Genomic DNA, 16,735 nt, shown 5'->3' on the forward strand with positions numbered 1-16,735 from the left:
AATGTGCCTCATTAACGGTAATTATTTACGCATACATTTTGGTACAATAATGGAGTAGACACACGGACTGTGCCGTTCGCGAAACGATTTCGGGGACCGAGACACATTTTTTGGTACTAGAAAAAATGACTGTAGTCGATATCGACCCAGACAAATGAATTACTCTGCACATGGAAGAATTCGTCCATCACACGTTTTACGGTGGCTAAGTGCCAATTGCATTCTACGCATGGGCTATCGAGCCGTTGCTTTGCTCATTATATTACAAGTTTCACTGTCACACCCAGAGTTACTTAAATAGTATCTTTTAGATAGATTTTAAACCAAAAACATTATGATCACCTTCTTAAATGACTATGGGCTGTTTGATCGTACGTAAGAAGTCTAGTCTTTTACTGTTTGGGCTCGGAAACTTTAGAAATATTTCCGGATAATTTAGGAAATTATAGTGAGGAACAGGGAGAGCGATTGCACCAAGATCTAAAAGTGATGGAGGAAAGATATCAGGGTCATCAGGGATGGCAGTTTACTGCTGGTCTTTGAAAGGAGATTGTCCCCTGAAGAATTATAAAGGAAAAGCTCATAAAAGGCGTTTCATGGAAATACAAAATATATTTTCAACATTTTCCCTCTTTATTTACTTCGATGTATTCCAATTTCTCAAAATATTACTGACTTTACAAATATATCTGTTATTTTATTTCTCGTTTTTTGATTTTTATAATGTAAAATGAAAATAAAGATTTAAAAAAATCAGAGCAAATCTAACAAAATCATTGATAGTTTGATAGAATTGTGTGCACAAAAGGACCCAAAATAATTTTCACATCTATGGCAACAAAACTACTGTAGACCAGTATAATCAACGACAAAGTGTTGTCTAAGGTTATAATATTTCTTTGTAAATCAACTATAAATTAGAAAAGAAATAAAAATTAACAGTAAGCAGTGACCTCGAGTTTTGTACATTTTCTCTGCATGAAGGAAAAAATCTGTATTCAAGAATGAAAACTTTATTTAGAAGTAAGAAATTAAATCATTCCTTTTTTTGCTTTAACAAACTCAATCTAATTGAGATTGAGCGTGGCTTCAATTAAGACGTGGGGTGTTCCATTCCCGGTAACAGTCCTTAATTAACATCGTTGATCTGATATTTAAGTATCAAATAAAAACAATCTAGACTAAATACTTTTATAAGATAAATATTTTATTTATTACATGAGTTATCTAAAAAAAATACCGTGAACAGAAATCAATTTTGGCCAAAATTTCGCCGTGAAACGTAAACGTGGAAAGTAACAGGGTTTTTCCAAACACAAATTTCGGTACCGTACAAAGTAAACTAATATTAAGTTTTACCTCCAAATTCTAATAAAAATGTAATGTACACATTTGTAATCTCGTCAAGTTTCTAAGATACAAATATAGAACATAAATTGTGCAGAACATAAGTAGTAACTAACATACTCGTAGAAACCTCGTAGGACTTTTTTTGATATGGTAAAGGAAAATATCCATCTTTTTTTTAAAGTGCAAATCACCGTTAATAAACATTCGTCATATCTGAGAAGGTATGCATTTGAGTATCATTTCTTGAACGAAGACTTGATTTAAAAGAGGATTACGATTGCCGATGGTCGACATAGATTCGGATATCAAAAATCGATAGAGTGTATTTATTCGCTCAGAATTAATAATAATAATCCAAAGATATATATTTATTGTAAATTGTCATGTTTTTGGCTATGGATTTACAACTAACCAAATCTCACGTAAGCAGAAAAGGGCGAAACTTCCTATTTTTTATTATTATTTAGTTAAACCCCACATATTATATTTTATCTGAAACAAATTTGTACGTCGTTGTTAAAAGTTCATCGCTTAAATGGGTATAATAAATACAATAGGCTATTAAAATTTTCCAAGGTCGGGGGTTCGTTCAGAAAACGTATCCGACAACAATAAGTAATAACGTTTGTTTACATCGATGTTGCCCGCAACGTAGTCTCTTTAGATTCTAGAATATATTAGAGTGCGTCATTCATATTCTAACCAGGGGTAGCCAAACTATGGTTTGAATCAAAAATGTTTTTGAATATATTTTTGAATAAAATTATTTGGTGGAAGACATTAAGGTAAGGGCTATGAGCAGAAATAAAATGACGGAGGCTAAATATGATAATAATGATAATGATCCATACAGAATCTAAAGCGAGTTTCTTCATCTTACCTCAGAATAGGACTTTTCGATGGCGGAACGTTTGATGATGTAAGTTCGCAGATCTTCCAGCAAGTCGCACTCATGCTGATTCTTCGCGTGGAGCTTGGCGATCTGCTCCGTGTGAAGATTCTTTAGAAACTTCGTATAATTACTCTGAAACAATAAATAAATTTTACCACTTGAGCCTCTCTTCCAAATTTCCACGTCTTCTCCTAGTACTCATCATAACGTTTTCAGTAATCTAGTCACATTACAAACCCAAAAATATGGTCTAATTTGCCAAGGTGAAGGTAAAACATTCACAGCGAAATTTTCCAACTTTTGTTTTGCATGAAATATTTCGCAACCCTGAATGGGTGATGTTAATACTGTTTACCAATATTGAGTTAACGAAACTTGTTTCTAAAATGATGACGTTATATACACCATATTATAGAAACAATGTTAGTGAAGGGTTATTCGTAGTCCGAAACCTTGTTGTTAGTAAATGGGACTACGCCAACCTTCAATATAACGTTAAGCCGCTGTGATCTGCTACGTCAAGGTGATTGATTACTTGTGAAACATATTGAACATTAGTTACTTGACAACTCGACTATATAATGTACACAGAATCCGATTAATTATTAGTATGTTTGTATCGAGTTCTAATTTCAAATGAGTCATCACTATTAAAAATTGCATAGTATCATATAATAACCATAGATTATTCCTTTTCCTTTGAGACTTATGATTTTACAGTAATCTAGCTGTTTGAATCGAAATATAAAATAATAAATTTTTAATGTTTTCATCCATAGAAGAGTGTAACAAATTTTCAATTAAATTATCAAAAAACCTTGACGCGAACTAAAAAACACTACTACGAGGCCTCATTTATGTATAGAACATGGCTAAAAGTTCTAATGACACAACGGTGAGACGATATTGTGTTATAAAATAAACGTGTAAATAAAAATTCTCTAGCAGAATTTCTGACATGTTTTTTCATTGTCGACGTGTATTAAAAAAACACCATTTGAACATTATTTGATACTTTGACACACTCAGATAAATGCCTTTTAAGTCGGCAACGCGCGTAGGAATGGGAAATTTGAAAGGTTCCATAATACATTTTTCAACCTATTACTTTCGTCTTACTTCATAAATTTTAAATCTAAAAATAAATTGTCCTGCCGCTTCGTTTTAAAACTAATCCGAAGCAATAAGATTAAAGATTGAAGATTGGCAACGACGACCACTGAGCATTAAAGCATCTTCCATCCCTCCAACTATCTCGATAAATATTATTTGCAGTCCAATAATTAAATTTCTTCGAGTTTTATTTATATTTTCTCGAATTTACTAAACTCTTGCGTTTTCTAGATTGAATTAAAATTGTATGAGTATATTGAGATGGATGGCAAATTAAAAAATAAGTGAGCTTTTTATACTCGTATCATGAACAATAATTTTTCCAATAAGGACTTCACAATTTTGAATTTAGTTTGTGAATGCACCTTTTCACTTAACATCGTCATTACCTTTTCGTTATGGTGAAATATACGAACGAACAACGTCTGCAAATCTTAAAAATTTACTACAGAAAAAAATTATAGCGCCATGATTATCGATTATTTTTGGCCCGAATTGGAATATATGAACTTGGACAGCATGTGGTTTCAACAGGATGGCGCCACAAGCACACAGCACACGTTACAATAGATTTATTGAAGAACAAGTTTGATGAGCGTGTTATCTCGAGATATGGACCAGTCGATTGGCCGCCTCGTTCGTGCGATTTAACGCCTCTAGATTTTTTTCTTTGGGGCTACGTCAAGTCATTGTTCTGTGCTAATAAACCGAAGATGTTGTGTGGAAGAGCTCAAAGCCAACATTGAACGCGAAATAGCAGCCGTTTCGGCCGAAATGTGTGGCCGAGTCATGGAAAATTGGGTCCAAAGAATCGACCGCTGCAAACGTGCCCATGGTGGCCTTATAAGCGAAGTCGAGTTCCATTTTTAAATGATTTGAATGGACTTCAACTCTATAATAAAGTTTTTGAAACATCTCAAATGGTTTTCATTTTACTTTGAAAAAAGTTGTCAAGTCCTTATTTTCCTATATAAGTACTGGCTAAGCAAAGAAAGAAATGTGACTATAAATTATCAAAGCGCAATGCTTCAGAAAATGAAACCGTTTATAGAAAATTATAGCAATTTAAAATACGAGTATCAAGTAAGACATGAGTGCGAGGAGTTTAAATATGTCATGAACAATGTTCGCCTTTGCTTTTTGTCGTACAAACTGCGATAATCCAATTATGTCCCCAACAATGGTTCACTTCCATATGACTAAGTACTACTCTGATATTTGTATTTCCGTGTCTTTATAATTTCATTTAGCATACAATGTCCTAGTTTTACTAATATTAGAATCGATAAAGCATTAAAGGGTTAGGTTGTGTATTAATTGAGCAATTCTGTTTTATTTTCAATAGATATCTTTCTTTTACTTTACTTTTTGTATTTAGTTACTACTAGCTTTTATCCGCGCGGAATAAAAAATAGAAAACGGGATAAAAATTATCCTATGTCCGTTTCCTGGTTCTAAGCTACCTGCCCACCAATTTTCAGTCAAATCGATTCAGTCGTTCTTGAGTTATAAATAGTGTAACTAACACGACTTTTTTTTATATATATAGACTAGCTTTTACCCGTGACTCCGTCCGCGCGGAATAAAAAATAGAAAACGGGGTAAAAATTATTCTATGTCCTTTCCTGGTTCTAAGCTACCTGCCCCCCAATTTTCAGTCAAATCGATTCAGCCGTTCTTGAGTTATAAATAGTGTAACTAACACGACTTTCTTTTATATATATAGATAGATGTGCATATATTATATTGTGATATAATAGGATGTTAAGCGATAATTCATTAATGGGTGTTACGATACATGTAAGATTTTATCACTATTTTTTTTAAATCTTATGTCGAATCGCTCATTAAAAAGAATTAAGAATTAATTTTAATCCTCTCTCCCCTAAGATAAAATCATATAGAGATTTTCTTGGCACCCTTAGTTGCCCTCGGAAGCCTTACGTAATTAATAAATGGCCCCAAATGTCTCATAAAACTAGCAGGAACCACACCGCTCGTAAGCCATTTCACGTAGCACCTAAGTTTTTCTTTATTTTATTTTACATTGAAATTTACGGCTTAGCGACACTACTGAGATCTAAACATTCAAAGCAAATGAGATTTGCATAAAATTTTATGGACGAATGCAATTCCTTTCGCTCGTTGTAAAGAAGCTTTAGTGCTCACATATTACATCATGTCGGAGATGTGGCTACAATGTAGCTGTGCTAATATTTTGCGCAGAGGATTGCTTCAAACTACTACTATGTGGGAATTCTCTTGAATTTAATGTAGACAGGAAATTGTATTCGCTGTATTTGCTTTCTGCGAGGTTTTTTATCATTATCATTGGAGAAAAGACTTTTAAGAAAAAAGAATTTAAATTTAATTCAAATGCTTAGTTATGGTACGACTTTAATATCTTTTAAATTTTACAAAATAAGGTGACGGGAGCAAAGACGTAAAGTTCATCCTTTCTTTCCGTTCCTCCTTCGTAAATTGTCTCAAAGTATCAGCAAATAATTTCTTTGTTGCATAATTTTCCTTCTTTCGAGGAACCGTTAGAAGGTAATTCTGAATGTTTACTCAACCTATGCTTGGTCGAAAGTTCACAGCTTGTGTAGTGTTAAAAGGGCTCACGACTCGGCGGCCCACTCTTGGCTAAAGTGGGTCTTCGAGCCGCACAAGATCGACTTAACGGCGAGAGACTTTCTCGGGCAACGAATGTAGCAATGCAGTACAAACTATTGTCTTCTGTAAAACGCATGACTGAGATTTAGAACGGACGGTGTTATTGTAGAAATTGATTTCAGTTTTTATAAGTCGATATTTTTAATATCGTTTAATAATTCCTTAGAATATTTTTTATTTCTTTGTAAATAAATAAATTGAATATAGCATCAAATAAATATAAATAGTAAAAAAATAAATAAAAGTAACTTTATTGTTTTTCTCCTATGGACAAGGGACTGGTGTCTAAACAAGGGTGATACCCTGTGTGATGGATCACCAGGCCCTCGTCCCACAGACCATAAAATATCCAACTGAAATCAAACATATTACAAATAAATTTTACAAAGTGGGTTTGATTTTGATTTTAATTGATTATGATACATTGAAATTTGCAGTTTTATGAATTTTACTATAGAACTTTGCTATTAAAACAGTGTGAACTGTGTGTGTGTAGGTGTGTGTAGGTGTGTGTGTGTGTGTGTGTGTGTGTGAATGTGTTAGGTGCGTCTTAACTATGTTCGCATTACAATTAATGTATGCATGTGTGTTTGAACTATATATGTGTGTTATTTAGTTTAATTCTTGTACAGAGCTAACTGCTAACTCTTCCGACCATTTAGATACCTTTGACAGACTTTTAGTTATTGGAAATAGATTTAAGGATTTGTTTAGTTTGTTGTAAAGAATATTGTATTAATATGACATGTGGAAGTATTTTTATCTTATTGATGTTATAAATAAGAATGTATGAATGGATGTTTGTTAGAAGGTATCTCCAGAACGAGATCTTGCTGAAATTTTGCATAGATGTAGAATATAGCCTAGAAGAACACATAAGGTACTAATTAAGTATTTTTTTAATTCCGCGCAGACAGAGTTGCGGGTGACATCTAGTATGTTCATATATAAAAGTATTTTTGACTTAATTAATTTAAAAACCTGATATTTAGTTAAATGTATTCAAATTATTTGTAGAAAACTAGAAAGAAGTAAGAATAAGCAGAGTTTTTTTATCAATTTTCATTGTACAAAGTGAACCAGATTAAAATGTTCCTCCATGTACGTTTTATTAAAATATTGGAATAAGTGAACCGTATCGCTCTGTGTTTCGAGGTATTCCTTTATCATACAAATGTTTACGAAATACACAAATAGATCGTAATTTTTTTAATGGATACAATTTTTCGTGCACAATTTATTTATTTTAAACGTTAATCTGTATCAATTTTAATTAAATCAGACTTTCGGCAGACAGATTAAATTTGTAACATTCATCAGTTCTCAGGCATTGGGGAAATGTCTAGCAGTTGACAGACAAAAGCTGGATGATGATGATCATCAGTTCTCGTATATCTTAAGGTTTAGTTCTGTCATAATCAAAGCAGAATCGAACGTTATCTATCGATTATAATTGGATTACGTTAAAATGCGGACGGAAGACCTTTCTGCCTTTGCTCACTAAGTACACGTTGGTATGTACATGTTTATAACTTTATTTACTGTAGTATTAGTCAATAAAGGCCCGATTTTTTTAACGTATATAAGAAATGATGTATTCGATTGATATATTTTTTTGTTATAAGGTGGCAAACGAGTAAGCGGCTCATTGACATCTGCAATTGCAGTTGCATGTGACGCTTACCTTTAATCAACAGAGGAGGAGACGTATAGAAAGGTGATATTTCCCTACCTATGCGTTCCATCCTCCGCCAAATCTACTTCTCATTCATTATTTTCTTATAAGAATTGGTTGGGAAGGGAACGTGGACTAAAATCAGGCCTCGGACACGCACACTCATTAAACGAAACGCGGAATTGCTTCTACTAATTTACGCCTATCTTCTGTGTGGTCATGGTATTGCACCGTTCGACCTGCCCCATTCGTGCATCCAACAAATATTGTGCGGGATCTACCACTTTTCAATATTTTTATATCCATTTTTTGGTAACAATATTTTTTAAATGGAATTTCTAAAGTTCCGAAGGTGTTTGTTTAATTAAATAGTGTCTGTTATCAACCTTAATTACAACTTATTTATATAACATCCAATCAACTGACAAGGCCAACAACGGACATAAGACTATTATAAGACTTGTTTACCAAGAATAAATGGAAATTAACTGTCTATAAATTTAGTATTACGTCCATATTGATAAATATAATAGCTTACGTGACTTTTATTGATAAGCATTGTTATTGTAGACTACATTGTGGAAAGTTACTTAAAAACAACTATACAGGCTAGCGAAACTTCGAACAAAATTATTTTGTATGAGTTTGGCGGCGTTTTCATGGCTGCCAACCCTTCTCACTCCATCATTACGCGTTCTTTTTTTATCACAGCTGAAATATTTGACTTGAACGCCCTCGTCAAAGTATATTTCGTCAAAGCATGTCACTAAATTATTTAAAGATTTATAATTGTTAGTTTTAATTGATAATTGTATTTTAAAGCCGCGTTCACATTTGTCTGACGTGTTGTGTCGTGATGCGTCAGAAAGGTATCGGTCTCATACAATTAATATGGTTGCGTGCACACTTCTCTGACGCAGTGTGTCGTGATGGCTTGTGTCGTGTCGCGTCAGTAGCGATCCCGGTCCGCGTCAGTTGGGTGAGGTGCGGGGGACGGCGCAGCGACACGACACAGCGGGTCGGACTAGTGTGCACGCGCACGTGTTGTGTTGTGACGCGTCAGATGTTAGACATTCTAAAATACTGATGAAATTTTTCAGCATCACTCTCAAGCTCTTTAACGAGACAATGAAACTCGCCTTTAGTCTCTCTTTTTGTATTTACTGGATGTATCCATATATCTTCTTCTCTTTCTTTGTTTTATTAGAAGTGTTGCCAGTACCAATAACTGCATATCTTCTTCATAATCTGAATCTGAATCGTATGATTCATGAAAAAACATTGCGAATGTGTAAACTCTCTGAGAGCTATAACGGAACTGATTAAAAATTCGTCATAACGCGTCACATAGATGTGAACAGTAGCCATCACGACAGAAAGCATCACGACACGACACGTCAGACAAATGTGAACGCGGCTTAACTCTGTCTTAATAATCTTATATGAAATGCCAGCTAGAAAACGATTTCTTAAATGCGAAATATGCAGTTTTCATTCAGTTCGGAAAATAGGCGAAAAAGGAATTTTATGGCGAAATTCCCTTTAGATGAAGACCGGTAACCGTTTATTCAGGATTTAATTATTAAAAATGTTGTAGATGTAGTCATTACAGTACTTGTAATTAGTTTTATAAAGTTAAATTTATAAATTTTATTTTGTGATAGTGATGTACCTACTACGAAGTAGTTACATATTCTTTGCAACTATACCTATACATTCGTTTGACATGGGTGTTTATTAGAAGGTATGTCCAGAACGGCTGCACGGATTTCGATGAAATTTGGCATAGTCGCATAGTCTTTTTCTTCTGCGCGGACGGAATAGCAGGTGATAGCTAGTCTAATACTAATTACAGGACGGACTTTAAAAATAGATAATTGGATGTGATGATAAATCTACTGTATGAAATTCAATAGAATGTTGTTACCATGACGACGAGGGTAAGACTTGCTTAAAACAATATCCGTTAAAGTTAAAATAAAATATTATGCATATTTATCAACATTAATAAATCAAAACTTATATGTCTAAATCCGATCGGCTCAATGGAACACACTCTGAGTAGAACTGATTCTGACTCTCGGAACTGACTCATCTGTGGAAATTTGAAAATTTAAAATGGATTTACCAGCCCGGGCCAGGTATATCTCAAATGTCTTTACACTGTTACAATTTAACGGCCACTAGCACGTGTGTACATGAATTTACTGCACTTTTTACTATCTCACTGCATTTCGAATTGAGTATTTTCTACTGCTGTGCAATGTATACATATATACTAGCTGTAGCCCGCGACTCCGTCGGCGCAGAATTAAAAAAAACTTAATTAGTAGCCAATGTGTATTTCCAGACTTTGTACTACATCCAAGCCAATTTCTTCGAGATCAGTCTAAACTTTCGCGTTTATAATATTAGATATATACTTTAAGTATACACAATGAATAAATATTTAGCAGAAATATTTTTCTCGTCTAAATATAACTAAAAAAAGATTTTTTCATAAGATGAGGATGTTCAAATAAGTTTTCCAAGTAATATTGAAAGCGATCAAGCGTCTATTGAAAATGTTCGAAGAAGACGTAGGTAATCTCAAAATCTCAGTGTAACCGACAATATTTAAGTTTATTTCTAACAAACTCGTAGGCGAAGGTTTTAATATTCGTTGTAGTAGTTTATATTACATTAAGAGATTAAGTTTTCTTTGATCCCAACTTTTACAAAAAACTTATGTCTTCAACTGTTTTTGTTTTGTTTTATTGTTTAACTTATCAACAACCAAATTATGTATTTTGAGAACTTCAATACTTCAAGTTCAATGTTGAAAATGATTTTAACTTTTTACAACAAAAAAAAATTCTTAGCAACGACTATTTCTTGTTCTTAATAAAAGTCCGTTATTGCTGTTGTCATAAATATTGTAAAAGAAGTATAATGAGATATTATATAATAGACAATAATGATTAAGGATTTTTTGAGGGAAAATAAAGTTGTTAATTTCTTTTCCTTTTTATTTTTTCAAAATCAAGATTAATAATTATGGTACGCAATTAACCATGCGATAGATAATAAAAATACATAAATTTTAGCATTATTTTGTTTGATTACCGTGCGGTCCGTACCTACAACACACGTCAATTAAGTATGATATAAACTGTCATACAAATTTCGATACTTCATAGGTGTGAGTTGTCAAACTAATTATAATGAAACTAACTATAGAAATACTAAACTGAAATAGAGAGACTATACTGAAATAAACAAACTATAGATTTTGTAACGTGATGATTTAAAATGGACACAAAGGTACATGTTAAGTAGACAACATAAATGTGAACTTTTCAATCAAATCTGACATAATAATGAAAATAATAACCGCTATAAATAATCGTTATATATGAAAAACGTCTCTCAAGTATAATGGATGATTGACGCAAAATCGGTTTGAACAATTTCAGGAGCTTTAATATTTAATAAACAAGAATTTGAAGCTTATTGAATATTTGAACCTCGATTTAACAAATGTCATAGACAAATGTTAAATTTAAAACCACTGAATATTTCTTCTATAATATTTAGATATGTTGCTAACGAGCAAGCGGCCAGCAGATGCCCACTTTTAATTGTTGAAGGAGGGGACGCCTTGAAGGAGTATATTTACCCTTCCTATGTATCTCCGAGGTAAATAAGTGACATTTTATATCTGAGGTCTCTCAGACCTAGTTACGTTTATGTTCCTATTTAGGCCAACACCGACTGCGAAATAACAATAATTATACAATATAGACATGTTACAAGAAAGAACTTTCTTACTTTTTAGAGTATTCGTGACATTATTTTGCTACTTTTTAGTGCATTTTGTTTGAGATAATCTCATAATTTATGAAGTCGGCTTTCTTTTTTTTCTTAATTTTTTTTATTTCTTTATTTTTAGCGAATTTGAAGTTCGATAACTACTTAATTATCTTAATTTGTATGAGGACGGAAATAAGACAAAAAAAGGAAAGGACTTTCCAATTAAATTGTATACACACAACATATATGTTTTATAGTTTTAAAGGCTAATTTAATCTACATTTAATACTCTAGCCTTCAAACATATTTATTTAGATAAGGATTCACACCGAATATAATACGAGTATATTAGCGCCGTAAGCTTACGATGCTGTTATTCGTGTGCATTTTAATCGACGTTTTTTCACAATAACATGGTTATTGTGAGATATCCGTAGATGATAGATATATACCATCAGAGACTTTAATTTTGCAAATTTAAGGATCTATAGTTACTCCATACATCATTTGAATGTAGGTCATATAGTTTGACCTACGTAAGCCAAGAAAGCAAAATTGTGCTTTTCATTGTAACGCGATGTAGCATTTTTCGTTTGCGCATAATTTTATTCTTTCGATATCTCCTAAATATAATCTACATTAAATTCTCTTGATAATGAACACATTTATTTACATAAGGGTTAATAATGAACTCGAATAATATCGTCGGAAATAGAGCATCAATTTTATTGATGATTATAAAGACAAAAATGGTTATTGTGAGAAAACTGTAAAAGTGATAGATATATGTTATCCTATGCACTATTCCGGACTGTAACCTAACTTTGTACCTTATCAAGAAAGAAATAAGAACTAGTTCTAAGTGAGACTTCTTTCTCCTACAATTGTCCGAAGAAAATAAAACCTATTCAAAGTAATTGCCCCTAACGATATAAACTCAGTTGTTAATAAATGGACGGTGAAACTCGTAAATTTGCATTTCATTTATCAAGCTTAAACGACACCGAGATGAAAATACTACTACAATTATAATATTAATTACTTTGTAAACAGTTAACTAAACAATTTCTATTCAATTCCTTCAAATCACTTAACTTTTTTTTATATTACAACGTGGCAAACGAGCAAGCGACCACATAAATTCGCCGAAATGGCGAAGCGACCGCTGCTCATAGACATTCGCGATTGCAGATGCATTGCCTACCCCCAATCGACGAAGGAGAAGACGCACAACAAGAGAATATTTAACCTTCCTATGCATCTCCTCCTCCATCAAATCCACCTCCCCTTCCTATCCTTTCCTTATAAGAAAAGGGTGGGAAGGGAAAGAGGACTAAAATTAGGCCTCCGGCACCACACTCATCAGTCGAAACGCGGAATTACTTCCACTTCACGCCTGTCTTCTGTGTGGTCGTGGTATTTGACCGGGCGAGCCGGCCAATTCGTGTAACGGATGTTGTTGTTACTGTCGTCTACACTGTTAACTCACTTAACTTTCAACTAGTCATTTTTGAAAGTTAAACAGTGAAACTCAAGTTACCTATTTCATAACATATTTTTTGTTGAAACAGTGGTTAGAACTAAAAAAAAAAGTATATCATCACCGAGATGAATCAACGTAACATCATAGATAAAAACCATGCTAAATAGGAATAAAGAAGCTGTAGAATACTTCCTAAAGTTTGTGAAAACTGATAAAATATAAAATAAATCATAACAAAATTATAATGAATTTATTTAATTAAATGATTAAAATGAAATATTTATATTTCATGTCAGTATATTGAACATTATTCGAGCAGTCTTCATTTTACTTCTTTGAAATTTTCAATTATACCAACGAGTTATTGCGGTGAAGTTATTATGTTCATCTGAAATGCTTCGACGTTATTCTCGTATTGTAAAGTACTCGAGAAATATAAGAAGCATGAAAGCAATTTGTTTCATAGTCTTCTATTATTTCCTTTGTTATGAGTTATAATATTTTTAACAAATTATCGAAGATATTTTTTAATGACGTTAATATAGTCTTTTTTAGTGAACATACGAAGCTCTCACACCGAGCTTCTTGCAGTTGTTTTGTCTGTGAACAATTTTTATTGTAAAACTACCAAGCGGCGCTGCAGAGATTCCTCCAAACAAAAGCATCAGCGCAACTTTTATATTTGTAGAGGTAAAAACAAGTATAAAACATTATTGAATCTCATTTTACCCAACAGCAACCATGTACATGTATCATTGTAACAGTAGCTTGAGATTTTTTTCCTTCCATTTTTTATTTTCTTTTGCTTATAAGGAAAAGTTCTATTATATTATATATTAGTTATATTATAGAATATTAAGATTTTAGGTGTGAAAATGTTCTAACTAGTTCCAATTGGAGTGATATCGATAACTGAACATGCCAGTTACGGGAAGTGTTTTGCTTATTCGAGCACACTCCTTGTTTAAATCATAATCAACTAAAATGATTTGCAATGGATCGGCGTTTGCATATGTGCTATCTAACGTTCGGTGTAGAATACAAAGGATATGGTAGTTTGATGTGAGTGTAAATATTATGTGTTAGCATGTGTACTATGCTATGCGTGCATGTTTGAAGCGTTTTGTCTGACGTTCAATATGTGTTAATCACTAGGTATTCATTTAATTTCATGTTGTATGTATGAACAGCCTTTTACCTGTGTAACGTTTAAAATCGAGCATTATCGTTATGAATCTGCAGTCGTATTAACTAATATATACCTCCCGACCAGGAGCTGGATTCTTCCCTAAGTTGGGTTAAATATAAGGGTTGAATAGGCCTAGGTCAATTACGCTGGTTCAGTACAGGTTGGTTATTACACATCTTTTAATTTTTTGAAAGATTGCGTATTGATGCAACATCATGATGATTTCCTTCATCGTAAGAAAGTTGAATGAGGGTATATCGTAAATAAAAACACATAGGTATTTGCATGAAGCTAGTCCCATCTATAGATAATGAGTCCAGTGCTTGATCTCTTCCTGAATTAATCTACGTCAGAGTTTGCAATTTACAAAACATAGATCGAGAGCGGAAGTGCGGTGAGGAGATTGCCGGGATGAAGTCAAAGATGAGAGCGGACGTGAAGACGGAAACATGCAATGCGGATACGAATTCATAGAACGACAGTAGAAACTGTTTTCCTGTTTCCCTTCTCACTTCCCATTCTATAATCGTGCAAAAGCAATAATAAGGAAGTCGTATCTTTTTATCCTGTCAGCAAGTCAATTTTTTAGAAATAGACATTATTTATTTATAACATTCAAGAACGGTTCAAAGTGGTTAAACTTAATTGATATCGTGAGTAAATAGTGCGGTCCGCCGCTAGTTAGATCGAACAAGTACTAAACTTTCGGATTGCAAATTAAAACTATTGGCACGCATTTAAAAGCTCTCTAACGCCATCTATAACGTTAAATTTTAACTTGATTTGGATTCCATCCTACATAGTAAAGTTCCAACACTGGCCATTTAGAGCACTTTACTCCATAGTAGCTTAACAAAGTTGTAGACGTAACTTGTTAATGTCATAATACCTGAGGTATGTGTAGAAAAGTTAGTCTAAAGTATAAGAGTTAGTTCTGAATAAACCTTTTTATCTATATCGATGCTCTAATAAAATAAGTGTAAAATCCTTTTAGTGCTAACAATATAAAACTTTATACCGATACTAGCTGTCGCCCGCGACTCCGTCCGCGCAAAATTAACAATAAACTTAATAAGTAAAGAATTTATATTCTAAGAAATGGAACACAACGCCATCTATTGGGTGTATTTGCAAACTAGATGTCAAACAATATTGAAGAATTTTATCGATTAACCAACGTACACCGCCATCTAGTAGAATTTAATAAAACTAAACAGTAAAAACGCTTATGAAACAAGAAACAAATACATATATATACTAGCTGTCGCCCGCGAATCCGTCCGCGCGCAGTTAAAAAAAAAATGAAAAATAGATGTTGGCCGATTCTCAGACCTACTGAATATGCTCACAAAATTTCATGAGAATCGGACAAGCCGTTTCGGAGGAGTACGGGAACGAAAACTGTGACACGAGAATTTTATATAATAAAGATATAGTTGGAATTTTTAAAACAAAAAAACTCAAAGATATGTTCAGGACAATGGAATAAAATTATAAAATTTAAAAATTCCATAGAAATATAAATCAAGTAGAGTAACTGCTTCAGATGTAATGTACAAGTACGTACACTATTTTAAACTTTGCAGTACAAGTTGAGCGGGTTCCCTCGTTAATTTAAATTATTAATGTCAATTCTCGTTAGTTCCACGATTTCAAAAGCCTTTGAAATTGTAACTATGTTTCAATGTTTGCGTTATTTTCTATTAGAAAGTAGTCATCTAAACTTTTATTATTATAAATAGTTGTATATCATTGAGTTAATATAGTTTTGTTAACAGACTTATTAAATTAAGGTATATGGGAATTGTTTTATTTAAATAATAAATCTATCAAAATGAATGTGCGCAGGTTAATACATACTGAAGAAAAGTCGTCCGAAACAATATATTTTATGATAAAACCCATAAAAGTGACGTGGATCACAACATTTGTTTGCGGAAATGTATCGGTTAAATAACATTGATAACAATCGAGAAGAAAATATTCAAAATGCAACAATGTCGTAATTTTTTTTATTTATTTGAAGTAAAAGTGAAATAAAGCACATTTCACTTTTACTTTTCAAATAAATAAAAACGTACCTATTTTATTATACAAATTACATCAAATCTTAAAGATACATTTTTTACATTATTTTTTTTAAATGATATTTTGGAATTTCATATTTAATTCACTTTGTTAACATATTATTTGGAATTATAACTTTATAGTCAGCTTTTTTACTCTTTAGTTATTGTTGCTAAACTTATAATATGGAACAAAAAATTATATACACGTGACTAATTTTTGAGAAGGCTAGCCTCTGATGTGATAAAACATAGCATACAGCTTTCTGATAAAGTTTTCCTTCTTGCAAGTGAACAAGCTTTTCCAATATTCGATTTGAAAGAGCACTCTTATTAAATATTTTAAATTCGTATGTATCTCCCTACAACTACAACTTATTCCAATACTAGTTGGCATTCCCCACATTTGTGTATTCACTTCAAACGACGTCGAGAAAGCTCGATTTCATTCGGAGAATTTCCTTTCATATATTTGCATGATGACGACAAGATGGGGATTTCT

General features: G+C 32.7%; 1 protein-coding gene across 4 annotated transcripts in view; it reads right to left on the bottom strand.

Annotated features, from left to right (window-relative positions):
• The window catches only part of LOC106717314 (protein nervous wreck), a 42,745-nt gene that overhangs the window by 21,214 nt on the left and 4,796 nt on the right, over positions 1-16,735 (bottom strand). For all 4 annotated transcript variants that reach the window (XM_014511154.2, XM_014511155.2, XM_014511157.2 and 1 more), the window contains exon 2: positions 2,231-2,374. In XM_014511154.2, the coding sequence (XP_014366640.2) occupies positions 2,231-2,374 (144 nt within the window). The remainder of the gene's footprint in view (positions 1-2,230; positions 2,375-16,735) is intronic.

Source organism: Papilio machaon, chromosome Z, assembly GCF_912999745.1.
Source record: "Papilio machaon chromosome Z, ilPapMach1.1, whole genome shotgun sequence".
Classification (NCBI taxonomy): domain Eukaryota; kingdom Metazoa; phylum Arthropoda; class Insecta; order Lepidoptera; family Papilionidae; genus Papilio; species Papilio machaon.